General features: G+C 38.4%; 2 protein-coding genes across 3 annotated transcripts; one reads left to right on the top strand and one right to left on the bottom strand.

Annotated features, from left to right (window-relative positions):
• The first annotated feature begins 4,852 nt into the window (after positions 1-4,852).
• LOC143892602 (proteasome subunit alpha type-4) lies at positions 4,853-6,741 on the top strand. The gene is made up of 2 exons (XM_077397332.1): positions 4,853-5,010; positions 5,765-6,741. The coding sequence occupies exon 2, from the start codon at positions 5,777-5,779 to the stop codon at positions 6,527-6,529; it is 753 nt and encodes a 250-aa protein (XP_077253447.1). The 5' UTR covers positions 4,853-5,010; positions 5,765-5,776; the 3' UTR covers positions 6,530-6,741.
• Positions 6,742-11,373: 4,632 nt separating this feature from the next.
• SUF4 (zinc finger (C2H2 type) family protein) lies at positions 11,374-26,500 on the bottom strand. Of its 2 annotated transcripts, XR_013255556.1 has the most exons (8): positions 26,248-26,500; positions 22,338-22,438; positions 19,109-19,217; positions 17,814-18,226; positions 12,639-12,799; positions 12,493-12,546; positions 11,585-11,717; positions 11,374-11,436 (listed from the first exon to the last, which is right to left on the bottom strand). XR_013255556.1 is itself a non-coding variant. In XM_077397334.1 (7 exons), the coding sequence occupies exons 1-7, from the start codon at positions 26,436-26,438 to the stop codon at positions 11,646-11,648; spliced, it is 1,101 nt and encodes a 366-aa protein (XP_077253449.1). In that variant the 5' UTR covers positions 26,439-26,500; the 3' UTR covers positions 11,438-11,645. The 2 variants fall into 2 exon arrangements, 1 of the variants encoding a protein (XP_077253449.1); XM_077397334.1 differs by lacking the exon at positions 11,374-11,436 and having other exon boundaries at positions 11,438-11,717.
• Between the last annotated feature and the right edge of the window lie 1,132 nt (positions 26,501-27,632).

The following is a 27,632-nucleotide window of genomic DNA, read 5'->3' as shown; positions in this document are numbered from 1 at the left end:
TCTCTCTCTCTCTCTCTCTCTCTCTCTCTCTCTCTCTCCACATCTTCCATTTGATTCAGCCTTCGTTGATGGCAGCAACCTCGCCCAGAGACAGGCATTTCATTTGCAGAGAGGTTGGAGATAAGAACATGTGAGAAGGGACTCCTAATGGCAGAAATAGGTTGTTTTTGTAGGTGTTAATGGAGAAGATTAGATGATCTGTCAATGGAGTAAATGAGGTTTTTCTCAAACATGAAAGGCAAAGACATTAAATGGGTTTAAGGGTTTTGAAGCTTGGTTTTCTTCTTTTTTTACAGACATTAAATGCGTTTAATGGGTTTAGGGTCGGTAGAAATAGGGGTTTCTAATGAGTTAAGGGTTTTCTAGTGATGATATTAATGGTAGCTGACGTTTTTAGGGTTTTCTAAGGATAAAGATGAGTTTCCTCTCCCTCTCTCTCTCTCTCTCTTTCATTTTTTTCCTTTTTTTTTATTGCTACATCCAAGTTCTTGATGTTGATATGGGTTTTGTTTCATAATTACTGCCATTTTTTTCCCTTTGCATTTTACAACTATTTCTAATTTTATAGATTGGTTAGAATGAAACCCAAATTTCTATTTCATTTTCACCCATTTTTACTTTACCACAAGTGTTTCCTCTTTATCCCTTTGATAATCTTTGATTCAAGGTAATAAAACTAGGGTTGCTATGAATTGTCATGTTATGAAATCAGTTTTAATAGGCTTCACGAGTTGGAGATAGGTGAATGATACGGAAAAAAGACTTGAGTACATAGGGTATTACAGAGTGTTATGGCATTTATTTTCTTTATGTTATAGCACTCTTCTGTCGTGTACTCTGTGTTTTTGCTGTGTTAAACCACATAATTGTTAACTCATGATTCATGTTTTAATTGGGTTTTGACTGTTCACGTTTTAATTGTTATTGTTAACTCATGATTTGTTTTTGAGTACTATCCACTTGTTGTTAGATGGACGATAGGAGACTTAGAACCAAGGATGGTCGCCCCACAAAGAGGGCAAAGTTGATTGTGAGTGCTGTTGCGACAATAGTGAGCGCAGCAACCACTGCACTCGTATTCTTCCAACAGTATTACGACGAATACCTACGAAGAGCTCCATACGAAAACAACTACTTCACAGATCGGAAATTTATTACGTGTGCCGTGACGTCAGGCGAACATTGCAAGCACTTACTTAGGATGAACGCCAGGTGCTTCGGACGATTTGTTCGACTGCTTAGAAGCACCGTCGAACTTAAAGATACAATACATTTGTAACATTGAAGAGCAGGTTGCAATGTTCTTACATATTGTATCTCACAATCAACGGAACTGGTCAATTAGAGCCTTCACACAACGATCAGGTTCCACGGTTTCTCGTTATTTCAACAAGGTCTTGAAAACTATTCTAAGCTTGAAATCCGAGTTTATAAAACCTCCGACGAGTGAGATACCAGAAGTCATTCGCAATAATCCAAAATTCTGGCCTTACTTCAAGGTAACCTCAAATTCTAAGATTCTGGCCTTATTTAAAGAGACCGACTGATATATTTTAACCTTTCTATGCTAGGATTGCATTGGTGCAATAGACGGAACTCATATTCGTGCTAAAGTGAGAGCCGAATATAAGCCTCGGTTTATTAATCGAAAAGGTTATCCTTCTCAAAATGTGTTGGCAGTTTGTGACTTCGATTTAAAGTTCAATTACATTTTGGCTGGGTGGGAAGGATCGGCATCCGACTCAAGGATATTAGGAAATGCAACATCACGACCTAATGGGCTTCCTTGCCTTCCAGGTATCCTTTACATTTCCTTCTACTTATTATGTCGGTTATGAATAGACAATGGCGATACTGAGACAATACTTTCTTCGTTGTGGGGAAGTTTTATCTCGGCAATGGTGGCTATCCTTTACTTCGTAGTTTTATAACACCGCACCGAGGCATAGCGTATCATTTAAATGAAATCAGGGGTCGAAGACCACGAACGGCGGATGAACTCTTTAATCACAGACATTCATCGCTCCGGAATGTAGTGGAACGTGCATTCGGCGTCCTCAAGAAGCGCTTTAGAATTTTAAACGAGGAACCGATGTACCCATACGAAAAACAGATTGATATTGTTCTAGCTTGTTGTTGTGTCCACAATTTCATTCGGAGGGAGATGGCAGATGATGATCTTCTTGATGATGTAGATCTAGAGTTACGAGCAGTGGTCCCGCCTGAGGAAGAAGAGCATGTCCCATATGTTCCACTTAGTAGGGCCGATGATGCACGAGAGGGGACTAGGATTAGAAATGAATTGACCACGAATATGTGGAATGACTTTCAACGTTGATTTATGTATCACCTTTTTTTTTATGGCTTGTTTGTAGCTTGTTTTTAAAAAACAATAAACTCGTATTCTATGATCTCATGAGTTTTATGTATGGTCTCATGAGTTTCTCGTTATTGTATGGTCTCATGAGTTTTATGTATGGTCTCATGAGTTTTATGTATGGAAATCTTGAGAGGGCTTATGAGTACCTCAACCGTAACCCTACGGAGGTTCGTGCTTTTATGAAGTACACAATAGAAAGGAGGGAGCGCTACATGTGGAGGAAGATGGAAAACCTTAAATTCTGAGTGATTGTGGATGTGGATGTGGACGTACATAAACATGTGGTTGTTGGATGGTTCTGGATGTGGACTTCATTTGGACATGATCTTTTTTTTGGTTGGCTTGTCTGTTCTTTTTGGTGAACATGTTTATGTACTATTTTTGTTAGTTGGCTTGGACTTATAGATGTAAGGACTTGGCTTGGTCTTTTTGTTAAGCGATATTACAGTCTGCTTCTTCTTGGCAACTCTATATTTGTAACAATTTTTTGTCAAGTCTATGTTGGTTGCCTGATTTATATCTTGGCAGCTCTATATTTGTGACAATTTGATTGGCATTGTTATTGTTCAACTTCTATTTGTCATGGTTTTCTTATTTTGATTGACTTCAGAGGGTTAGACACACTTATTTTACACTAGATTCTATGTTAGCATCATTCTGCATATCAGTTTGTCACAGTTTCTATTTAACAGGTTTCTATTGAGTTTCTCTGCAACGAAAAGCATATTTCTGTAGTTTCTGTTAGGTTTCTGTCAGGTTTCTGTGCAACGAAACGCTCATCTGACAGGTTTCTGTCAGGTTTCTTTTCCTTCACTTTCCTTTCTGCCACATCAGTTTCCTTCCCTTTACTTCCCTTTCATTTCCTTTCCCGACGAGAGAACAGAGCATTAGGGTTTGGTTGCCATGTCTACAGGGGTTTGTGGGAAGCATTTAGGGTTCGAAGAAATCTTCGGATCTTCCAAGAGATATTCGGATTCGAGGACAAGGTATTGATTGAGAGATGCCATCAAGATGTGTTTGATTTTTTTTTCTCTGTTTTTTTTTTTTTTTTTTTGTCTTTTGTTTTTAGATCTTGATTTAATTTATATATTTTTCCAGTTCTTATGATTGTTTGAATGGTCGAACCAGCATGTTTGTATGGATTATATTCTATTTTCTGTTCAGCAGTTTGGTGGATTTTTGTTCTAGGGTTTCTTTGTGGTGGATGTTTTTTTCATTTTTCTTATTATTTTCCATTTTTCTACCATTCATATAGTAGGGGCTCATCTATCGTAGCCCCTACTATATGAATGGTAGAAAAATGGAAAATAGATGGATGAGCCTCATCTCCTGCATAAAATCATCATAATCCTTTGATTTATGGAGAATTTTGCACGGTGCTCTTCTTACTTTTCGAACCTCTATTTCACAAACCTTGTGTTCAATAAATTAATGGGTGGAAAAAAAAAATAGGAATGTCCAGTGGACACCATAGCATTTCTCATTGTTAAGGGCCTCTTTAACTTTTATTTTGCCTTCTAAAAGAGTTAACCAAAGTCTGGCTTGGCAAAAACCAAGCAGATGGACATTATTTTGAAGCAAAAAGATCAGCAATAGATGTCTTCCTATTGGACAATGAAGACTGCAATGATCTTTGGGCCATGGCTCATCCATATGTGGTTATGGCTCATCCATTGTGGGGTTTGTTGTAGGTTCTCTAGTTGCTTGCTACCTTTGTGATATTTTCTTAAAAAAATGATTGAATTGATGTCTTTATAGGGCTGGGTTTAAGACTTTAAGTGGCCGTCATAAAAAAGGCGATGATATGAAAAAACCCGACCCAGCCCGAGAAACTACCTCGGGTAGGACCGGGTTTAAGAATCCTGGGTTTTCCAAAAATAAGCCCGACCCGATTTCTCAGGTAGGGTAGGGTTTTAGAAAACCTGACCCGCCCGGCCCGAGTTGCAACCCTACTGCTTGGGTTTAAATTTGTAACATTTTCATACTTTTCATTGTTCTCTATTTATCCGTTTAGGGGGTGAAATCACCCTTCTAACTTCTTTTTTTATTTTTGGTGGTTTAATGTGTTTAATTTTCGGGTCAATCCGACCCGACCCGACCCGATTTGAAAATCAGGCCGAGTCGGCTTCGGGTTGAGGAAATGGTTCGGGTCGGCCTCAACCCGACCCGACCCGACCTGAGTTGCACCCCTAACTACTTTGCAAGTCATAAAAGGAGCCAATTAAAACAGACAAGACGAGTTCGCCCGGTTATCAAAACAACGTAGTTCGAATATCTGGGACCTTTATTTTTTTTTCTAATTTTTTGGGAGATGATTTTTTCGCCCCACTATAGGATAATGCGGCCCCCTCTAACTTGAATTGGGGCAGACTCTAACGCTTTTTGACGTCAAATCACGTCAACAGTGGAGCACATTATCCTACAAGGGGGCAAAAAAGTCATCGCCCATTTTGAAAGTGGTAACGTTTCCAAATTAGGTTACCTCGCTAATGTGCGCCAGCATGCCTCTAAACTTCACAGTGACTTGAAGAACAAGTAGCGAGAGTATTAAAAGGAGGCTTCTTTCATCCGTCTTCTCTCTAATTCTCTTTCCCTCACTGCGAAAAGAAGGAAGACCATCATTTTTTCAGGTAATATTTCATCTTTCCTCTTTATCCCAACACCTTCTCTTCTTTTCTTTTTCATTCTCCTAGGTTCTGTTCCTGTACTCATACCTAATATGCATCGAAACCCTAAGACGAAACAAAATCTTAAAAATCTCTCATCTTAGAGATCCTTGAATTCAGATTCTTTTAAAAATTTAACCTAATACCTGTGAGTTCTTGTTTCAGAAATGTTTGTTTCTTTTTCAATGATTTGGATCGAAACCCTTAATGAAGGAAACAAAACCTTAAATCTCTCAATCTTAGACATTTTTGGCATCTGATTCTTTGCAAAATTTAACCTTATAGTTCTTGTTTTAGAAATTTTTGTTTTTTTTTTCAGTGATTTGCTTCAAAACCCTAAATGAAGGAAACAAAACCATAAATTTCTTAATCTTGGAGATTCTGGAGATCTGATTCTCTGTAAAATTTAACCTAATAGTCGGAAGTTCTTGTTTCAGAGATTTTTGGATTTTTTTCAGTGAGTTGCTTCGAAACTGAAGGAAACAAAACCCTAAACATCTCAATCTTTGAGATTCTAGAGATCTGATTCTTTGCAAAATTTAACCTAATAGCCCGTGAGTTCTTGTTTCAGATTTTTTCAGTGATTTGCATCGAACCCTAAATGATGGAAACAAAACCTTAAATCTCTCGATCCTAGAGATCCTTGAATTCTGATTGTTTGAAAAAAATTAACCTAATAGCCCGTGAGTTCTTGATTAAGAGAATTTTTTTTTTTCAGTGATTTCCAAAAATGTCTCGAAGGTACGATAGTCGAACGACAATTTTCTCCCCGGAAGGTCGTCTCTACCAGGTAGAATATGCCATGGAAGCCATTGGAAATGCCGGAACCGCCATTGGCATTTTGTCTAAAGACGGAGTCGTCCTCGTCGGCGAAAAGAAGGTCACCTCTAAACTCCTCCAGACCTCGAAATCCACTGAGAAAATGTACAAAATCGATGATCACGTAGCTTGTGCTGTAGCCGGGATCATGTCTGATGCCAACATCCTCATCAACACGGCGAGGGTCCAAGCCCAACGCTACACTTTCTCCTACCAAGAGCCGATGCCCGTCGAGCAGTTGGTCCAATCACTATGTGATACCAAACAGGGCTACACACAGTTTGGGGGGCTCCGCCCTTTCGGAGTCTCATTTTTGTTTGCTGGTTGGGACAAGAATTTCGGTTTTCAGCTGTATATGAGCGACCCGAGTGGGAATTATGGCGGGTGGAAGGCCGCAGCCATTGGGGCGAACAATCAGGCGGCACAGTCGATGCTTAAGCAGGATTACAAGGATGAAATTACGAGGGAGGAGGCAGTTCAGCTCGCTCTCAAGGTACTTAGCAAGACCATGGACAGCACTAGCCTCACTTCTGATAAGCTTGAGCTGGCCGAAGTTTTCTTATCACCTTCTGGGGAGGTGAAGTACCGAGTTTGCTCGCCCGAGTCGCTCAGTAAGTTGCTGGTGAAGTCTGGAGTGACCCAACCTGCTGCTGAGGCTTCTTGAGTTACTTGCATTTAGAGCTTTCTTTCAGTTTGTATCTTGGTATGTTAAGTTTCAGCACTTATTGACAGTTCCCTTCATGTGCTGTGCATACATTTTATGGTTGGAATGGATGAAGCGCATTATTTAAATGATTTCTTACTAAGTTTTGTAAGCAAATCATATTTGCATACATTAAGTTGTTTATGTTGGTGCAACGTACTTTTTCATTCTAATCTGGATTAACTGTCTCAGATTTTGATTTGAAACTGAAGTCGTGGAGTTATCATTGCTGGATTTACGACCTAGTAGAAGTTAGACCCATGGACCAGGGGAAATTGTTAGGGATTGAGCTATGTGGCCTCTTCTTCTCATGAATGTCTATTCATCAGGTTAAATTGCAGTTACATGGTAGAGGTCAGTGTTTCAAAATGCGGCTGAATAAAATCCTAGTTGACGTGATCGAGTACTAGGTTGTTGCAGCTGAGCACTCAGTTGACGCGGTAATAATTCAGGAGAGTCAAAGAAGTTTTTATTGACTGTATATGGCAAAACGCGGAATGTGGCCAAGGTAAAAAGGAGTCGACTCAAGGGAGTCCACGATGTGATAGGGGAGTTTTAAAACAATGGTAGAGGTAGGCTGGATTAAGTTTTAGTCCCCTCTTACGGGTTTTAATTTAGTAAGAACGAATATTATTATTTTTATTAGCTAAAGAGGGGCAAACATCGATGGGTTTGGTTCCTGTCTGTTTTATTACATTATCTTTGAGTTTTCTCTTGCTTGCCTGTTTTATATCATGAGTTGTTGGTTTCTATTTGTGCTAGTTTTACTGATGTTTTTGAATTATGGGTTGAATGTATGAAAGATAAACAATTTCGTCACTTGTTGCATCCTAATGCTTGCCTGTTGAGTTGATGTGGTAATGCAGTTTTGTATGAATCGGATTTCTTGTGAAAGACTTTGGAGTTGTTGACTACATATAGTTAGGGGCTATTATTGCAGTTGTTACCTATGATTGTCAGGCATTGTTTGGGAAACTGCATTTACTCTCTTTTTTCCGTTTTCTTTAGCAAATAAGGCAGCACCTGCATGAGCATATTTTTTTTGTGCATAAACTGAAGTTCTAATTATACCTGCCTGTTAACTTTAGATATTGCCTATGTGTGTGTGTGTGTGTGTTTTTTTTTTTTTTTTGAATGATACCTATATGTGTTAGATTTGTATTCTTGGATTTTTTAATGGTAAAGGATTATTAAAAAGAGGGGGGGATCCAACAACCGAGATAGTCGATACAAGCAAAGGAAAAGAGAGAGAGAGAGAGGACAAAAACACTTAAGGAGGTAAAACATAAATTCTCCAAGCTCTCCATTGCAACTCCTGCCTTAGCTAACATGTTGGTGTCACTATATCACTATTCGCCGATCTTCTAACGTGTTGATAAGAAATGGATGACCCCACCACAGGGTCTTGGATCTCATCAATCCAATGAGCGAATCTCCAGTGGTGGGAGTGACTGCCCTAAACCACAAGATAGCATTGAGGGAGTCTCCCTCTACTGTCAAACGATCCAAATCACTACTCTTTGTTATCTTCATACCTTGGAGAACTGTTCTTCCCTCCACCTCATTAGATTATGTCATCCCAATAAAAACACCCACCTAGTCGATCCATTTGTATCTCTCAGTATCCTGCCTACACCTGTTGGCCCAGGATTTTCCATGCTAGAACCATCAAGTAGAGTTTCAGCTGGCTGGGACCAGGCGGGATCCATTACGGGATGGGTTATAACAATCTGCTCACTATTGAAAAAGATCTCTCTCCGGCCATAAACGAACTTGAAGCTGGGGAGTCTTATCCCCGGGTCCGATGAGGATGTGTAGCCTCCAACCCTATTGTGCCAAAGAAGTTGGAGCAAAGAATCTTTGATTAGAGACTTTATGGGCACCATTTCGAAAGTTGCTGGAATGGACTACCTTCTATGATGGATGCTCCATAATCCTGGGTTGGAGCTTTCCAAACCAGTCCCACTATCAGACCAGGCCCAATGAACATGAAGGGTTGTAGCTCCAAGTTGAAAGTACAATTGAAGGGGTTGATTAGAGGAAAGCATGAGCCCATGTCAGTACATTATTTACACCAAATAAAGGATGGAAATTGGCAAACGTGCATTAAGAGTAAAGCAATTTACTACATCACCATGAGGTACTGCTTCCTGAATCTGAGGTTGGATGGCATGTTGGAAATGCTAAACGGTGCAAGGTGTTTTTGAAGATAGGTTGTGGATCCCTTAATTTTGCATAAGGCTCGAGGATGAGTGGAATACGTCTTTCAGGGCAAAGTCAGGCTCTATGAGTGGTTGGTGATGCCTTTTCTGGCTCTCCAACATACCTAGCACCTTTATGCACTTCATGAACCACATGTTGTGACTATTTATCAGTAAGTTTGTGTTTGTGTTGGTTACTTTGATGAACTTTTATTTAAAACACTTGCATGGCCGATCATTTACAAAAGTTCTGTCTAATCTACAACAAGAAAATTGTGAATTTGAATAGTCCAGTGTCATGAAGGATAGGCGTTTCATCCCAAGGCATCAAGAGAAGTGTATGTGGTTGCAATCATGAGCTGGGTGGCACCACAAAACATGCATTAGTACAAAGTTTTAAGATTTTATTGTTGGTGTATAGGTAACTTCAACACGATTATACATCACGTCATGAATTGCTTGTAGAAAGGAGCTATCTAGAGGACATAAGCAGCCTAAGCTAGTTTCAAGTAATGCGAGCCCGAGGTCTCTGAGTCTCTCCCTACGTATAACTCTAATGACTTATTTGAGTTTTGAGTGTGATGCTTTACATGTGGGCCTAGGAGCGGCCATCAGGGTGTCTTTTAGTATTCTACGCGGAGAAGTCACATGATTCTTGTTAGATGTATTCTACTTGCAATGTAGATTATGGCTACTGTGCAGGCCCTACGTTATTGGAGACACTTCCTCGTTCAAATAAAGTTTATAACTCTATCCCATCACAAACACTTCGCTATATCAGTGGGCAACGTAATTTGAGGCGTCAAGGTGCAAAATGGGTGGCATATCTTCCAAAAATTTCTTCCTTCATATATCACAAGACCAACAGGTCAAAAACAAGTGGATGCACTCGGCCATATCATTAAAAAAGGCACTTAGCCGACAAACTTTCATATTGAACATCTTGGAAACTCAAGTGATAAACTCTGACTAACTTAAGGGTTTGAAATCTAGTGGCCTTTATTTTGGTCCTATTTTGGAAATCGTTATCAAGATGAATATGTTCTCCATGATGATTTCTTATTCAAAGAATTGTCTGTGTACCTGATACATGAAATATTATTGTTACTTTAAGGTGGAGACTTAGGTGGACATTTGTTAGAGACGAGACTCTTGCTCAGATGAACAAATTTCATGGTAAGCAACACATTGATTCCATATTTGTTGTGGTGGATATATTTTCTATGTGGCTCACTTTATACCATATTAGAGAACATTGGAAATTACGGATGCATCCAATCTCTACTTTTAAGGAGGAAATTGGTTGCTTACACTGGAAATAGAGGTAAAATTCTAAGCCACTTGTGGAGAACTATATGGGAGTGGTTAGGATCCCAAATTTCAATATAGTAGCGCCCATCACTCTCAGAAAGATGGAAAAGCAGAGGTTTTGAATAGAATTTTGGGGAATCTGTTGAGGAGTTTGGTTGGTGAAAGCCATCTCAATGGTATTTGGTTCTTCCTCCATTGGAAGTTAATTATGTCAACTTTAAGAATTGCACGACGAAGATACACATAGGAGGGAATTTCAAATCGTGCCTTGGACCTTGCTCTACTACCTTCAACCACGAAGATTACAATGGCCACGATGTTGAGGTGAAAAGGATGGTGAAATACAAGTAGTGTGAAGGAAGATCGAAGCTAGCAATGCCAAATACATGGACCAAGCTGAACTTCATAGAAGGGTCGAGATCTTCAAGGAAATCTAGTGTTGGTGCACTTGCAGGAGCTTCCCTGCGCTTAAGTGGCTTAAAAAGCCTCCCATTGGTTCATACAGCGGGTCCACTTTTGCGGGGTCCACAAAAAGTGACCAATGAGAGGCTTTATAAGCCACTTAAGCGCAGGGAGTTTCCTCTTTTTTATTTCCATATGCAAATCTAAAGTATTTTCGTGAACATTATAATCAGACATGAGTCTTGTGGAGTATAAACTTTAGTTTGTGATATGATCCAACATAATTTTGAAAAATGTGATTCAAATCCGAATCGGATCCAGTGGAGTTGTTGAATATCTATGGGCGTGTTCAGGAACAACGCTTCACCGAATTAAACGGGCAGAAATGGATTCATGAGAATCTTCGGAAGGGACTCTGAGTCACTTCCAATAATCTCATTTTTCAGTTAAAAACAGAAGGTGAAAATTCAGAAACAGACTCAGCATGTTGGATAGAATTTTCCATATCTTTTGCTCGTCATTCTCCGCATCTTAATAAAGCGGAAGGATCCCGTGACTTCTTTTCCGATACCGTATATAACCAAAGGGGGCCGATATCTGCACTACCATAATTTTGATAAAGGCACTACTCACTTTGTTTCACTTTAAATGACAATTTAACGGCTGTTACAAATATATTTCATTACGAATGAAAGGAAACAATCTCAAATATACCAAGATCCAATTTCTGATCATTTCCTTGGTTTATAGAACCTGCAACTACTTAGGAGTTCCTAACAATTTCAATTTCAGAAGCAGCCATGAGAAGCTATAAACCAGAGAAGAAGCTTAACAACAAGAGGCATCTATAGTGGGAAAAACACTCCACATGTCCCAGAAAGGCAGTCCCTCTGTGGAAATATAGAATTTCTAAGTTACGACCCCTTGAGGGTTGATGTATATAATAAACATTACCTGAAGAAATAAATCCAATAAGATGGAACTTACAGAGTAGTATTCCTCACAAAAAATGGGCTCTGAAAGTTTTTCAAAAGAATACAATATAGAAGTTTAATCTCAATGACTGGTGAGCACTTTGAAGGATTGATGAAGCAAGACATACCCGTGAGAAAGAATTCCCTGGTTAATGGCTTGGCTGACCTCTCCCCATTATAATGATTGGGTTAGAATGCCATACGACCCGCAAGCCTGCTTTCGGATATCCTTCTGTCTATGGCAGCATCAATAGAGTTCATCTGACACAGATTCACCATGCTATAAATCAGAAAAGATATGTGATATCATTCATCAGAGACAAATCAGATTAGTCCTTATTTCTATGCAAGAGATCAAACTTTGTTAGCTGAATAGAAGCTGCTGACCTGTGCCAAATCTGATTGCACTGTGATGAAAAAAGATACGAAATGCTACGAATTGGCAAAACGCCTGTTGGCATATTCTCGTTCCACCCAAACCCCCACGCTTATAGCATAGGAGAATGAATACCAACGAAAGAAATTCAAATTTTTAAAAAAGAAATAATACATACTTATATTTTGCACCCGATGCTAGGTTGAAGAACCCTTTTGAGTCGATCACAGAAAGATTGTCAGATTTGTAATACTAACTATCAGCAAGGATAATGTAAATACCTACTTGAATCTTCCGATGCCCACAAAATAGGTACAATTGCTCGCAAACCACAGAGGCTGAGAATTAAATGGAGTACACTGTGCCCCATCAACCAAAATGGTTTGAAATTTAATTGACAGATTAAAGGGTCTAAAATAACAGAAGTTAAATAGCCCTGTAATCTCCCCAAAGTTTTTTTTTTTTTTTGAAATAAAAGAAAACCAGGATGGGTCTCATCACGTCATACAGAAATACATTATCACAATATTAAGAAAAAGCAGAATTAGTAAATAATTGAATATTGAAACAGCAAAAGATAAGCCTACCTATCCTTTCGGATGTGCAAAGTGACTTGAATATCCAATTGAATGTATGAGAAGAGAGACAATTACAACTTACCTGGCTAGTTTCATCATGCACCTGATACTTCATTAAGGACATTCTCCGCTCCTCCTGTACACATAGGTTTAAGAAAATAAAACTCAACAATGATTATAATTGTTTCACGCCAACACATCATGACAAACTGAAGGCAGAGGACTAACCATTGACATAGCATCATCATCCCAAACTAAGTAGACCTCATTAGTTGCCGGCTGGACAGCGGGGACCTTGTTAGATATCACAGGTGGGGGCCCAATTGACGGACCACCAGTATTTGGACCTGAAGCGTATGTATGTGAGTTGATGAATGATCCACCACCACCTGCAGAAAACAATAAAATGAAATCACAAGAATTATAAGTGTTACAAACCCGAATCGGTTCGTAACGAGATTGATCTTCTTAGAGGGAAGATCGGCCTCTTGTTTCCACTTCGAGGGAAGGATCAGTCCTCCTTTGTGCACAAAACACACTTTCTGAAACTATTTTGTTCATTCATTGATGAAATAGAAGATTACAACTTATTTATAACCCATAGATCCTATTCAACTTTCCTACTTAATAAGAATCCTACCCAAATCTACTTCCTAATTAAATAATAGCTTTCTATTCTAAGAGTAGCCAATATGCTTAGAGCTATATCAAACCTCCATATCCTACTAAATATAAATAAGTACTAAAAATATTGCTAGCAGCCACATTAATATTAAAAGCCCATTTAGATATTACTAAATCCTAATTTATTCAACTCTAAGTGGGACCCATCTATCTAGTCACATATCAAACAGCCAACTTGATTTGAGATTCTTTTTTTCTTTTTTTTTAATGGTAGCACATTTCATTAAAAAACAGGCCGAGATGGTCAATACAGGAAAATAAAGAAAGAAAAAAAGGAAACAAAGAAGATAGAGAGACAAAAAAAAGCTCAAGGTGGGAAGGAAAAATAACGCAAGAGCTTCTTTGGAAGCACCCATCGGTCACTTCATTGGCGGACCTCCAACATGCTTGAATGAAGTGGAGGAGGCCATCCGATCAAAACTCTCATAAAAAACCCATCAAACCTCCATGGATGCTTAAGAGAACCCTTAAGCCAGCGAATGACATTAAGGGAATCCCCTTCTACCACCACCGAGTCCAAAAGATCTTTGTCCAACAGCTTAAAACCTTGATGTATCGCACGAACCTCCGCCTCCGTTGCCTTGGCAAATCCAATGGGCCCCACAATAGCCCAAATCACTTCACCTCTCTTGTTCCTCAAGACCCCACCAATACCCAAGGGTCCTGGATTCCCAAGACTAGAACCATCAAAGCTAAACTTCAAAAATCCCGGAAGTGGGGGTTCCCACACTTGGGACGCCTTAGGTTCAACTCCACACTGGAGCAAAAAGTGCAAAATAAATTGGCAGACACCATATGTTGACTTCCATTTCAAACATAATTATTGGAGAATTTCTAATGCATTATTACAAATTGCTTGTAAACAATTTCGCCAAGTAATCCAATGTTCATTTGAAGGACAAGCAAGGAATCTTATGTACCAAGATCAACTAAGTTGAGGATGCTCACAATGGGAACTTATGGACTCTGCCCTGGAGTATACAGCAACCTAGATAATGGGACTCCAATCATTGGAGAGCATGAATTTGAATATGCATTATCTCAGTTTCGGACAGATAAGGTTCAAACTTCAAATCCATATCAAAATACTTGAACTGTTAGTTCAGCCATTGTAAAGTTTTTAACAATAGCGAGAATTTCCTTGGAATTAGAAGAGTTGTGGAGAACCAAAACAAAGTGAAGCATTTTTTTTTCACTTCAAAACAAAATGAAGTTTTTTTTTTTTCACTTCAAAAAAAAAGTGAAGTATCTTGATACAAGTTCCATAAATTTTGTTTCTTTGAGAAAATTGGCTATTTTACCACTTAAATATCCTAAGAACGATCTTTGCGAAGTTTCTGATTTCTAACATTCATTGCGAAATTTTCTCAGTCGCCCGTCTTATTTAGTGAAATCTGCTACCGTTCAAAAAAAAAAAAAATTCATTGTGAAACCAACTTTAACGCTTACAAGTTAGCCAACTTAGGAGCTACCTATGGCCATATATTATAGCTATTTGGGGCAAAATCCTGGTTTTTTTGTGTGCTTATCATTTTTTTTTGTCTTGTTTGCAGGCCTTCCTTCTTGTTGTTGCCTTTTTTCTTATTAATAAAATCACTTGCTCGAAAAAAATAAGGCTTTTAGTTTGTTGTTCATTTATATGATCCCTAAAAATAGGAGTCTCTCGTATACAAAGGAGTTTCAATGATTAGTCTAGTCGAAAGTGTCTACAAGATAATATCCAAGGTGATCTCTTTGGTTAAAATATAGTATGGCCAAATTGGTGCTAGTGGCCAAGGTGTCTTTGACCTCTCTATCTTCCCACAAAAAAATCTCTCTGCAGTTTCTCGATGCACTTTGCTACTTTAGAGGGGGCTTTATATATATATGAGAAAACTGTTAAGCGCACCATTTTTTTGGTGCGCTTAAGTTGTTATAACGCCTCCCATTCGTTTAAATGTTTGGGTCCCGCTAAAGCGCACCAATGGGAGGCGTTATAACAACTTAAGCACACCAAAAAAATGGTGCGCTCAACACTTTTCTCTCTCTCTACACACACACACAGCGCACCAACACTTTTCTCTCTCTCCACACACACACACACACACACACACCAACACTTTTCTCTCTCTACACACACAGCGCACCAACACTTTTCTCTCTCTCTCCCCCCCCACACACACACTTTTCTCTATCTCCACACAACGCACCAACACTTTTCTTCCCCCCCCCCCCCCCCCCCAACACCCACCCACCCACACGAGGAAATGGTTTGTGAGCAGCTGCTCAGATAAGCTTATATGAGTAGGAGCTCACAAACACATGTGGCCCCACATTTTTTTGGGGATCAAAAGCATTCATTTGGAAGGCCCTTCCTTGGATAGGGTGTATACCAAAATTCAGCCATATAAGATCATCCTAACCCAATCAAAGGTGGAGGGGAAAATGGACAGACTGTGTGTCCATGTTTCTGCCCATTTTTTCCCTCAGTTGCTCACAAACCATCTCTCTCTCTCTCTCTCTCTCTCTCTCTCTCTCTCTCTCTCTCTCTCTCTCTATATATATATATATATATATATATATATATATATATATATATATAGAGAGAGAGAGAGAGAGAGAGACATAGAGAAAGAGAGAGACAGAGAGAGACAGAGAATACCGGCATGTTTGCCATGGCAGCCTTCCGTGACTCGAACACGGGACGTGGTGGCTGCTCTGATGCCAAAATGTTATGAGCACTAGGGGAAGACCGAGTGACTCGATGATCGGTATCCAGATTACCCAAAATATTCTTACTGAATAGATATGCAAGCTCTCGTTTCTTCCCTCTATTCTTATGCAAGCTCTCGTTTCTTCCCTCTATTCTTGTTCCTACCTATTTTGAATAGTGAACAAAAAATGGGAGAAAAAGAAATAGTTTCTTCGAGGGAAACTGACCTCCAAATGCTTAAAGCATAAATTAGATAATCATACATGCCAATTACAATGCTACTAACTTATTTACAGAGTCCTACCAGAACTAGCAACTAACCACAACTCCCTAAAGACCAGGTTACGTGGATTACAAGGACTCCCACCACCTAGTATCCATTAATCACACAACTGATAGACCTGGTTACGTGGATTACATGGACTCCCACCACCTAGTATCCACTAAACACAACTGACACATTCCCAATACAATGCAGTGGGTTTAAACACAAAACACATAACATAATCCTTGGCCTTTGTTTCCATACATACTGCCAAATCTAGTTAAAATTAACTGAGTCTATTAACCCAGTATAAAGAAGAAGAACACCATACATATTATCCACCATTCCATACTTCAAATAGTTATCCAAGTCCCTAACCCCTAGGGGGTGCAACTTGGGTCGATTTTTGGGAATTCGGGTTGAGCTTTTCCTAAGATTTGGTCGGGTTTGGGTTGATTCCAATTCATTTTTTAGCAAAAGCTCAACCTTGACCAAATTGCACACCTAGCCGGGATCACTTGTTCAATGACTACACCGTTTTTTAGTTGGTCCCCACCATTGATGACATGGCCCAAAAATTCTTAGAAAGTCATTTCCGAAAATAAAAGCGTTAGGATTGTCCAATAGCAAGATGGCTTAGGATTGTCCAATTGCAAGATGCTTTTAGTATGTGGCCGGTGGCCTTGCAGATGAATGCTTGTATCACCAAATCACTGGGTTCCACCTATACTTCTATAGTTGTGCACGGACTGCCGTATAACTCCTCCCGCCAAAGTCATTATAGAAGAAACTCAATTGAGTTTCCTATGTCCTCAAATTCCCATCCCTCCAACCCCTTTTGGATTACTAACTTGTTCTATCTCACCAGGTGGGATTTTCAACTCCCCCATTTCCATTCCAAAAGAACCTCTTTGGATGTGCTCCAACTTCCCCACCACTACACTCAAAATTCGGGATGTGACACAAATAAAGCAGGCAAGCATAACTACGTAGGCTTTATGAGACAAATGTGATAGCCCAAAGACAAAATTCGACTCTTTCAAGAAGCTAAATTATTTTGAAACATTTCAATACCAGACCACAGCACAATTCTAAGCCTACAAAATGCCAAAAAGTAGCCCAAGATAAGTGAATAAGAAACTGTATTTTCCAAAAACAGGTTGACCTTAAAAAAGCTCCAAGAAAAGGATCACACACAGGAGAAGCTATGTTATGGTTAGTTGATTATGTTTTAAGGGTAAAATCCATTTTGGTGAAAAGAGATTAGACCCCCGATAAGAGTATTTACGAGATGCACGTTGTGTGGAGCAGCTCAACAGGAAACACCCCCATCGTTAAAATTGTTCTGGTCATCTACAATTAACATGATACTAGCATTCGATAAAATAATAATATCAGAACTACATGAATATCCATTCTGTCATGAGGACATTATATTCATTCAGTCATAGGATGAAAGATAAAGACTTGTAATCACATAGTTGAAAAGTAAGTCATATCTACAGCATTAGTTAATTGCATCATTTATCTAACCCGTCAATCATAGAAAATAATCACAGCAAAAATACTTACTAGGCATAGAATACAATTCTGTAAGACATTTGTCATTATTTCAAAATAATCAAAGATTCATATGCTAATAAGGAAGTTGCTTTCTTGAAGAACTTATGCAATTCAAGTGTACAAGTGATATGAAAGAAATACATAGTATGACTGAATGAATCAAAATCACCATTTTCATACTAAAAGAAGAAATCCAAACCTTGGATGCTAGGAACATGATAGGCATTTGCTATGGAATTGATAGAGATGGAATTCGTGTTAATCAAGTTCTTAATTTCTGCTGGAGAGTTCGACGGAATGGCTTCTGTATGTGAAGACGCTGAAAATGGTGAACTCAGAGTAGGTGTATTGCTATTAGAACCAATGGGAAATAAGGGTTGGGATACGGGAACAGGAGGTGTTGATGAGGGGAGTCCAGGTGGACTGATTGAGAATGATGGTCTGAGTGAAGAGGCGGTAATGGATGCGAGAGGAGAGTTAACATTTTGTATAGGGAATAAAGGCTGTTGCGGCACCGGCCCCACAGGTGCCGCTGGATGCTGAGGAAACCAATGTTGTGGACGAGGAATTGGCCAACCTGAAGGCTGCGCTGCTAATGATGCAGAATCATAGCTGTATCCAAATAAAACAAATGACAGTAAGAAAATGGTTCCTGTGCGTGTGATCCAAATGGTCAATAAATTCACTTCCACACCAGTAAAATGAGATAGTTTGTGGTTCAAAAGGCAGAGTAAAATGAGATAGTTTGAGTTTTGCAAATGGTGGACCACTGCCATTCAAAAAAAAAAAAAAGCAGAAAAATCTTCGTTGCCCTGGAAAGGGCTCTTTTTGACTAACAATTCAATTCATGCTGAATATAGGAAATTAAAATTTTTTGATAAGAACACATGAACTGAATTCTATTATGAAAATAGGGGGGTGTTCTTCAGAATAGCTTGGTAACTCTTTCCGGAACAAGACTTACTATGTGCGTCAGTCGAACAGTTACTAGATAGTGCAATTTTAGCAAACATAAAAGCAGCATTACAACTAAAACATGGCTATCATAACTAATTTCTGGGATATGCTAGGCAATTTCGCGGAAAGGACAACCTGCCTTTTCTCTCTTTTTCACAAATCGAAAGTTACGGATCAAATTCGGATATTCAGAAGGATCACCATATATAACATAAAATTTCTCATGAAGGAGTCAGATGCTTCTTCGATTCTTTTCCCTGGCGCAGCTGGGCCATCCTGGACTTCCATTTTGCGGCTTACTTTTGCAGGAGAGAACAGCCACCTCAGATGAATTAAATGAATAAGAGGAAATCTGCTAAAAAGTGAGCATGTGTGGCTGTTCTCTCCTGCAAAAGTGAGCCGCGAAATTGCCTAGCAAATCCCTTAATTTCTTTTTTTTCTTTTAATCATTACAAGTATTGTAATTTCATTGTTGTGTAAATAAATGTGACAGAGGAAGATCTTGATACATTAATCTCACAGCACGAAATAGCATACATTGATTGCATTGCAGCGAAAATTGATTGTGGAGGAAACCCAATGCCTACAGATGCAGGTAGCACACCAGGAATATCCACTTTGGCCAGCTTTGATGGAGCATCTTCATCTGCAAAATATAATCATCACAACTATGACTCGTCACATACACACGTCAACCTGAAAGTATCTGAGAACACCTCTAGTGAATCTTAGAAGATTATATCTAAAATTAATATAAACCAGAACTGTAAGAAATATGAGGAAATTCTGTGGTAGCGAAAAGGCATGGGGATTTGTGGTGAGCATAGTTACCAAGTTTGGATTCAGGAACAATTCAGCAAGGCATATGCTCAAAGTGTAAGACAGGTTCAGAAAAAATTAAAAAATAACAGAATTTAAAATAAAAATGCATTTGGTATATTTACATATATTTTCAATATAATGGCATACGTTGAATTTTGAAATAGTGGTTAAGGGCACTGATCGTTTTATAAAGGCCGTCAGTTCAAGTCGAACAAAATCATGTTTAAAAGTTGTCTTATTTTTTCACATGAAAATTAGAAAAAAAAACATGGTTTGTTCTGAAAAATTGCATTTTATTCGAAAATCATGATTTATTCAAATTAATTGCAAATTTATCAATAACAAACCATTTTCATGAAAATACTTTTCAATAAAATGCTAAGTTTTGAAAATCTGCCAATTTGGTAATTGTGGTGGTGAAGGTGTTTGCAACATGGAGGAATTTGGCAACAAGAGGCTTACATCATGGGGGAGAAATAGGGTTAGATTTTGGAAGATATGTGATGAAGGGGACATTAAGAATAGCTCTTCCAATGCAGTATAGGATTGCAAGGAGAAAAGGGGGCTTAGTAGCAGGATTTTAGGAGCCAATTAGTAGCAGAAAGTTTGGTTTCTGGAGCTTAAGATATTTTAGAGAAAATATGAACATTTGGTTGACTTGCATGGTAAACATGAGGAAATGTGTATCCTATCATTTAAATTTCCAAAGAATCTCAAAATATGATCATCGAAAAGCTTATTCCTATGAGAAATTCAACTTGTTTCCATCATTTAAATTTCCAATGAATCTCAAACAAGTGAGGCAACAACGCAGATATTATAGGCACTTCTGTTTTGATTGATATACTTACAAGGGAACAAAATGAAAGAGCACAATCACTTAGGTCACTATAAATGAAAAAAAAAAAGTGAATAAAATCACACCAACAATATTTAAACCAAGGAAAAACACTAGGGGAAAAACCTTGACAGCCTAAAGACAACGCATATAAGTATCGGTAAGTATCAAGTGAAACAATATGAACTATTACGATTAAAAAGATTAAAAATGATAAAGATTAGAAGATAATGAGGAAACCATTGAAAATAGAAATTTTTTTATTTTTTTTAATGATGAAATTGAATTAAGAAGGGGGGAAAGAAGCCCAACAACCGAGATGGTCAGAAAGAAAAGAGAGATACATAGAGGAAGAAAATACAAAAACCAAAAACATTGAGGAAGAAAGTCAAAAAACTCTAGCCTAATCTACTCTTGGTCTCTCTAGTCTATGCGCATCTGAATTTGCAGATCACCTAACATGGTGGCAGCAAATGGCAGAACCTTCCATACACTGATGGATCTCATCAATCCAATGCGCAAGTCTCCATGGATGGGAGCGACTACCCTTCGATCATCTAATTACATTAAGGGAGCCCTCCTCCACAATCAAGCTGTCTAAATGGCTGCTCTTTATGATCCTAAACCCCTGAAGGACCGCTCTTAATTCCGCCCCAATAGTCTGCATTCCCTTTAGGACCCGAGAATGTGCATCTCGTCTCCCCGAGATCATCTCTAAGGAGGCCACTAATCCAGATGGGTCTCCTCAGGAAATATATAATAAATTCTATGTAACATAAGCATGAGGTTAATGTTCCTATAATTTATATTTAAATTGTAATACCCGGTAAAAATAACAGTTATTATGCATAAAAACTATTCACATGTTACTATTCCCCTCATTTTTTTTTCTATAAATAGAGCAGCCATGAAGAGAGAAGGAAGAAAGAGAAAAAAAAGGGAGGAAGAGAGGGAGAAGAAGGAAAAGGCTAGGAGAACCACTTCTTCCTTATCGTTGTCATCTTCAAGATCAAGCATCTTCAAATTCCCACTTCTCATGTTTGATTCATCTTCAAGATCAAGCATCTTCAAATTCTCACTTCTCATGTTTGATAAGGCATGTGATAGCTAGACTCGACTGGTATCTTTACTCAATGAAAGTGATGGGGATATGATTATATGTTGTTTTATTCAGATATTTCTTATTTGTTTTACTTCGAATATTCATTGTTTACATTTAGGAAATATCAAATCATATTTGTTTCAAAATGATGAAATATGTTTTCTGGAAAATGAAATGAAATGTTGGATTTCATATGAATGAAAAGTTTGAACGAAAATGAGAAATGAAAGAAATGAAAGAGGTAAATGTACGATAGTCTCTCTCGTGTGACGTTTTTGTACCTTTGAGCCGTCGACTTACCCAAAAGCGGAAGCGAGCCAAGTCCAAAGCGGACTATATGAGGGTGAGACAGATCGTTACAGGAATACTGTAACTTCAAAAATATAAACAGTTGGAAACTATTGGGCTTTAAATGGTTTGCTTTACTATCTGGTTAAATTGTTTCTATAAAAAAATCCTATTAGTATTAGTTTTAAATTCATATTATGTTCAATACAAAATACTGCATATTTTTATAGAACTGTCTCTTATTATTGATTTCAGCTACTTGTTGAAGCTTCTATATACCTGCTCTCCTAACCCACTTTTTCCCACCAGGATTTGACAATTTAAATGCGGGAGTATTTGTCAATGAGGAACCTTAGTTATGAGAAGTGTGAAAGCAACTTAAGGAAATACGGAAATGATGAACCTTGTCAATCTCCTCAAATGTAAAAAGGTTTTAAATATATCATACTTGGGATTTTTGTAAATTCAGGATGTACTTTAACCTTCCGCTGTGTAATTACAGGAATAAATATGTTTTGTTGCCCGTAGCGATCCGTGGAGTAAAAATCCGGGTCGTTACATAAATACATACGATTAATAATTGTACTTTAGCATCAACAATCCAACAATACAAAATGCCAATATTGGTTGAAATTTGAGATAATAATCAACTAATAAGTAATAACCATACGCACATGCTCCTTTTTACATTTTTAAGCATGTCTAAGGAAAAACACCTTGATCTCCATAGTGAGCTGCTAAAACTTCAGGAGGGATTCCTTGCATACCAAAAATTTCAATTTCAATTGATTCTCTGTCAGGCTTGGCACTAGGAACCCTGGAGTGATCATTAGATTAAAAAGAATCAGTCCCAACAAAGACAGAAACATAATGCATCAGGCTTTATGACAACAGTACAGCAAAATATGGAACCAAGTGCCAATTCAATAAGCTAAATGGAAAAAGGGGTAATAACCAACGCAGAAGCAAAGGGTCTTTGAGGAACGATCTCACCTATATCAACTTCATTTGAAGAAAAACACTAATTTGTATTATTTTTTTTTATTGTTAGGAAATAAAAAAGGCCTCACTAATTTCTTTGCTGACATTCAATCAGAAAAAACAAAAGCTAGAAATAAGCACCAATTGTGAGCCAAAAAAAAAACAACACAAATGCATAACATGTTGTCTCTGTAGATCCATCACATTAATAATATCAATCTACGAAATTATGCTTTCTCTCACCATAAAGAGGATTATAATCTAATGTCATTTGGGTCACCTCAAAAAACAATACCACATGTCTAACTTCTTATGAAACAAAAAATCAATTTGATACGGAGAGATGTTATTGCTTCGGAAGAGATTAAGGCGCATTAGGGCAATCAAGTAAAGCTCACAAGAGAGGAGTGATTTTCACAAAGATGTGGGGACTGGGGTTTGGATGGTCTGGTGATAGGCAGGGTCATGGCTTGGGCATATCGTATCTGGTCTATAAAGTGGCAAGATGAGTTTAATTTTTGTATAAGATCTAGGGCTGGGCTGAGGATAGTGTTAGGTTCAAGTAAGCAGTTTTTGTGAATGAGTAATGTAAGGGAGTCGAGAATAGCATGCAGAGGTTATCGCAACAATCCAAAATCTAGAAATTGTAATTTTAGAAATCGCATCCTTCTATTCTTCTCCTACTTCAGTTTGTTTCCTTTCTGCCTTAATTCCTATTTTGACAAAATCCACTCATGAAGTCAAATTCTCATCAGCATCAGTCAAGGGAATAGCTTCCTGACCTCTAATTTCCATATTATGGACACTATTAAAATCCGATCGACCATAAAACATTGTTTCACAGACGTTTTACGCCAATTAGAACCCACCCGTAAGGCTCTGTTCGTTTTAGATTTTGAGAATTGATTTTGAATCCAAAATTGATTATTTGGTTCAAATCTAATTTCAATCCTACTTGGACATTTCAGTCCTACTAGGACTAATACCTTACAAATTTCACTTGAATGGAACTAGGAATCGGAAACCAATTCTCCAAGTAATCAAAGTTTAGTACAATGCTAGATATTTTCTATAAATATACAGATTTACTCACGCATCCAAACATGTAGTAGAACCCTCTTAGCCTCTACCTTCTACAACCTCTTCCTTATATCATTTTACTCGAGCTAGCTAATTCGCGAAATCTAAGTTCAAAATTTGTCCAAACTTGCAGAATAAACATTTTCCTTCTAAAAACTTTCTCATTCAACTCCACCTAGGTGGTTCTCTAAATCCAAGTTTTGAATTCATAACACTCACACCCCCTTTCTTGGCTTAATCTAGTCAATTTTATCAGTCAGGTAAAGTTTCAATGAAAGCGACCATGAATTACGAGTTCCTACGCAAAAAAGTGAGAGGATGCGACAAGGAGAAACCAGGCAAGGAGGTAAACTTGATCTTTTGAAACAAAGGAGGACTCTATCATGGTTAAGTGTGCTTCTAAAGATAAAAAGATTAATGGTCTAGTGTTCTTAGACAGATTAGCCTCCTTTTGGAATACTTTCTTTAATTGTAGCCACTGACATTATTGATTTTTCCCATTTATACTTCATAGATTATTATTGCCATTCATTAGATTAATGTACCTAATTTAAAACTTTAAAAGAGATTCAGAAATGATTTCGACTACCTATTTGAATGCATCTTCTGGAATGCAACTTCAGTAATGTAAGGAGGCGGGACGAGGATGTAGTAAATATGACTGGACAGGAAGTACCTAAGAGGGATATCTTTCGCTATCTTGGTTCAATTCTACATAAGGAAGGAGGGATTGAAGAGGATGTTAACCATAGAATAAGAGCAGTTTGGTTGAAGTGGTAGCTTGCCTCAGGAGTTTTGTGCGACCGTAAAATCCCTACCAAGTTGAAGGGAAAGTTTTATAAGACAGCTGTGAGGCCAGCCATGTTGTACGGCTCAAAATGTTAGGCCATCAAGAAGCAACATGTGCATAAGATGAGTGTAGCAGAGATACAAATGCTTAGATGGATGTGCGGCCACACAAGGCTAGATAGAATTAAAAATGAAGACATTCGTAAAAAGGTGGGGGTGGCACCAATTGAGGAGAAGATGAGAGAGCACCGCTTAAGATGGTTTGGACATATCCAACGTAGGCCTTTGGATACTCCGGTGAGAAGAGGCAACTCGTGCCAAATTGATGGAGTAAAAAGAGGTAGGGGCAGACCGAAAGCAACTTGGGTAGAAAAAGTGAGGAAACTTGATAGCTAGGAACATAAAAGAGAACATGACCTTGGATAGGATAGAATGGAAGAAAATGATCCACGTAGAATAACCCAACTAGAGCCAGGATTAGAGCCAGGTAGATTCCTTCTTCATGAAATTTTTCTAAATGATTCATTTACCCGACCCCAACTAGTTTGGGACAAAGGCTTTGTTGAGTTGAGTTGAGTATTCGAATGCATCTTCTCATATTTCTGACACTAACTATTGGCCTGGGTTGCTTTCAACACTTTCAACCTTATAGTCTTCGATAAGGACCTATAGTCTTCGATAAGGACCTATGCTATTTAACATACTCTCGATGATTCATTTGACTGCCTCTTCTCATATCTCTAGTACTAAATGCTGCCTCTTCTCATATCTCTACTACTGAATGTCAGTCGAGATTGTTCTCAACACATTGAACTTCTGGGTCTTCAATAATGGTCTGTGCTTTTTAACATACTCCCGGTAATCCATTCAAGTGCCTCTTCTCATATCTTCAACACTAAATGTTAGTCGAGATTAATCTCAACACATTGAACCTCGCAATCTTCAATAATGGCGTGTGCTTTTTAACATACTCCCGATGATTCGTTCGAGTACCTCTTCTCAAATCTCTAGCACTGAATTTCATTTGAGAGTGCTCTCAACACATTGAAGATCACAGTTTTTTACAACATGGTGGCTTTCATAGAAACTAGACCCGACTGACGTAAATATAACTGGATTAAACCGAGAAAGGAAGAGTGAGCAGTATGGATTTAACACTTAGATGTAGAGAAATAACTAGTCACACTTGAATGAGAGAAACATTTTAGAAGGAAAATGGTTATTCTACAGGTTTGGACGAATTTTGGAATTGGATTTAGAGAACCAGCTAGCTGGAGTAAAATGATATGTGGAAGAAATTATACAAGGAAGAGGCCAAGAGGGTTAAACTATAAGTTTAGACGTGCAAGTAAATCTCTATATTTATAGACATCTCCAAGAAACCAAGGTTGATCTATACCCGTTCTTCAACTCCATTGTTGATCCCTACATGTTACGGAGCTAAAGCATGACAAATCTCCTAGTAACCAATGTCATCTACGCAAAAAGACGACTTAATGCATAACTGGGAGTAATGAATGGCACTCCTTTAGACAGATAATGTGGGTAGATCTTGTTTTCGGCATTGTGCGCTATAATAACATAAGTTTCATGGGAATTTCAAGCATCATTTTCACAAACAAAACAAACCCAAAAAATCTACTCTCCTTCTACAATTATTGCAGGTAGTTCAATCAATCAATATAGACGAGAATCAAACACCAAAAAAAAAAACATTTTGCAGATTGCATCGAAGAAAATATGATTATGGGCATTGGTGCTAGGGTTTAAACGTACTTGGTTACACTCTCCTTGTGAACCTGAAGAACATGGATGGCCATTCCACTTGCGGTAGAGAGCTTCTTGTGGCAGACATGGCATTTGAAATGCTTAGCTTTCTGATGCTGAACTAGGATCTTCTCATCCTCAAATTCCCTATCACAGTAGTAGCACCACACCTTTGATGCCCTCTTCTTCTTCTTCCCCATCCCCCCTTTTTTATTCTTCTTGGCTTACGCCTTCGAAAGAGCACAATTTAAGGACCTCTCTCTCTCTCTCTCTCTCTCTCTCTCACAGAAAGAATTAGGGTTTTTTGCTCGAGAGGTTCGAAATAGGAACTAGGGTTAGGGTTTTTCAATTTTTCTTTTTTAGTAACTGGTAGTTCTCAGTTTCAGAGCAGATACAATTAGGGTTTTCTTCTCCGAGGGGAACTAGGGTTTTGGTTTTTCGATTTTTCGCTCGCGCGCGCAGAAGAAAGGATTAGGGTTTTCTTCTGGGTAGAGACGAAACAGAAACTAGGGTTTTGGTTTTCGGATTTTTGTAGTTCTGAGTTTCAGAGCAGGGTCTCTCTCTCTCTCTCTCTCTCTCAATAGAATTTTTTTTTTTTTTTTTTATATGTTCTCTAAATAGAATTGGTGTGATCATACATTGTGTAGTACGCCGATTAAAAGGAGACATGTGCGAACCCTACGATGAAGAGTGGGTCCTACAAGGAGACAGGTACATGTAATCGAGGCCGTTGAGTGTCATCATATTTGGGAGGGCGCGAGCTTTCGTCCTTTGTGGTTTCTCGAAAAATGTGATTTTTCATCTTTTATCGTTGAGTTTCGATGGTCCGTAACTTCTCCGATTGAATTCCAAATCACACGCAATCAGATCCATTAGATTTCTCGTTCTTGTGAGTTTCCAATGAATCTAATATTGCTTGCTTTCGGGAAACGAAGCGTCCTTTGGGTAAAAAACGGAAGTTTTTGACTCAAAGTTAACTTACGAATTGAAATGTCTTATGAAAACGAGCTTTCCGTGCTGTGTGAAAACAGACTTGGTTGTGCCGTAAGAGGCGGGTGTTGTGTAAAAACATATGCTTTTTGGTTGTATCTCCGGGATAAAACGATTTTTCGAAAATTATTTTCCTCTGTAAATAACCTAAAGAGAGATTGAGAGAAACGAACTGGTGCTCTAGGACTCGTCATAAAGGTTCTTCCTCTTGACACATATCATTAGTAACACCTTGGCAAAAAAAAATTTATGAGTAAGCTGGGGTTAGGCAAGACCCCTACCAGATTCATCAAAAAAAAGAGAGATACATCAAGGGGCTCAAAAGCCAGCAAAAAGGGCACATACACCCAACAAGACAGAGACCAAAGCATATGGGGGGCCTTAAAAGGCATACAGATTGAAGC

This window comes from Tasmannia lanceolata, unplaced genomic scaffold, assembly GCF_043159265.1.
Source record: "Tasmannia lanceolata isolate RefF3 unplaced genomic scaffold, GAP_Taslan_0.1 ptg000015l, whole genome shotgun sequence".
Classification (NCBI taxonomy): domain Eukaryota; kingdom Viridiplantae; phylum Streptophyta; class Magnoliopsida; order Canellales; family Winteraceae; genus Tasmannia; species Tasmannia lanceolata.
Note: the sequence above shows the minus strand (reverse complement) of the source record. Positions and strands in the feature narration are given on the sequence as shown.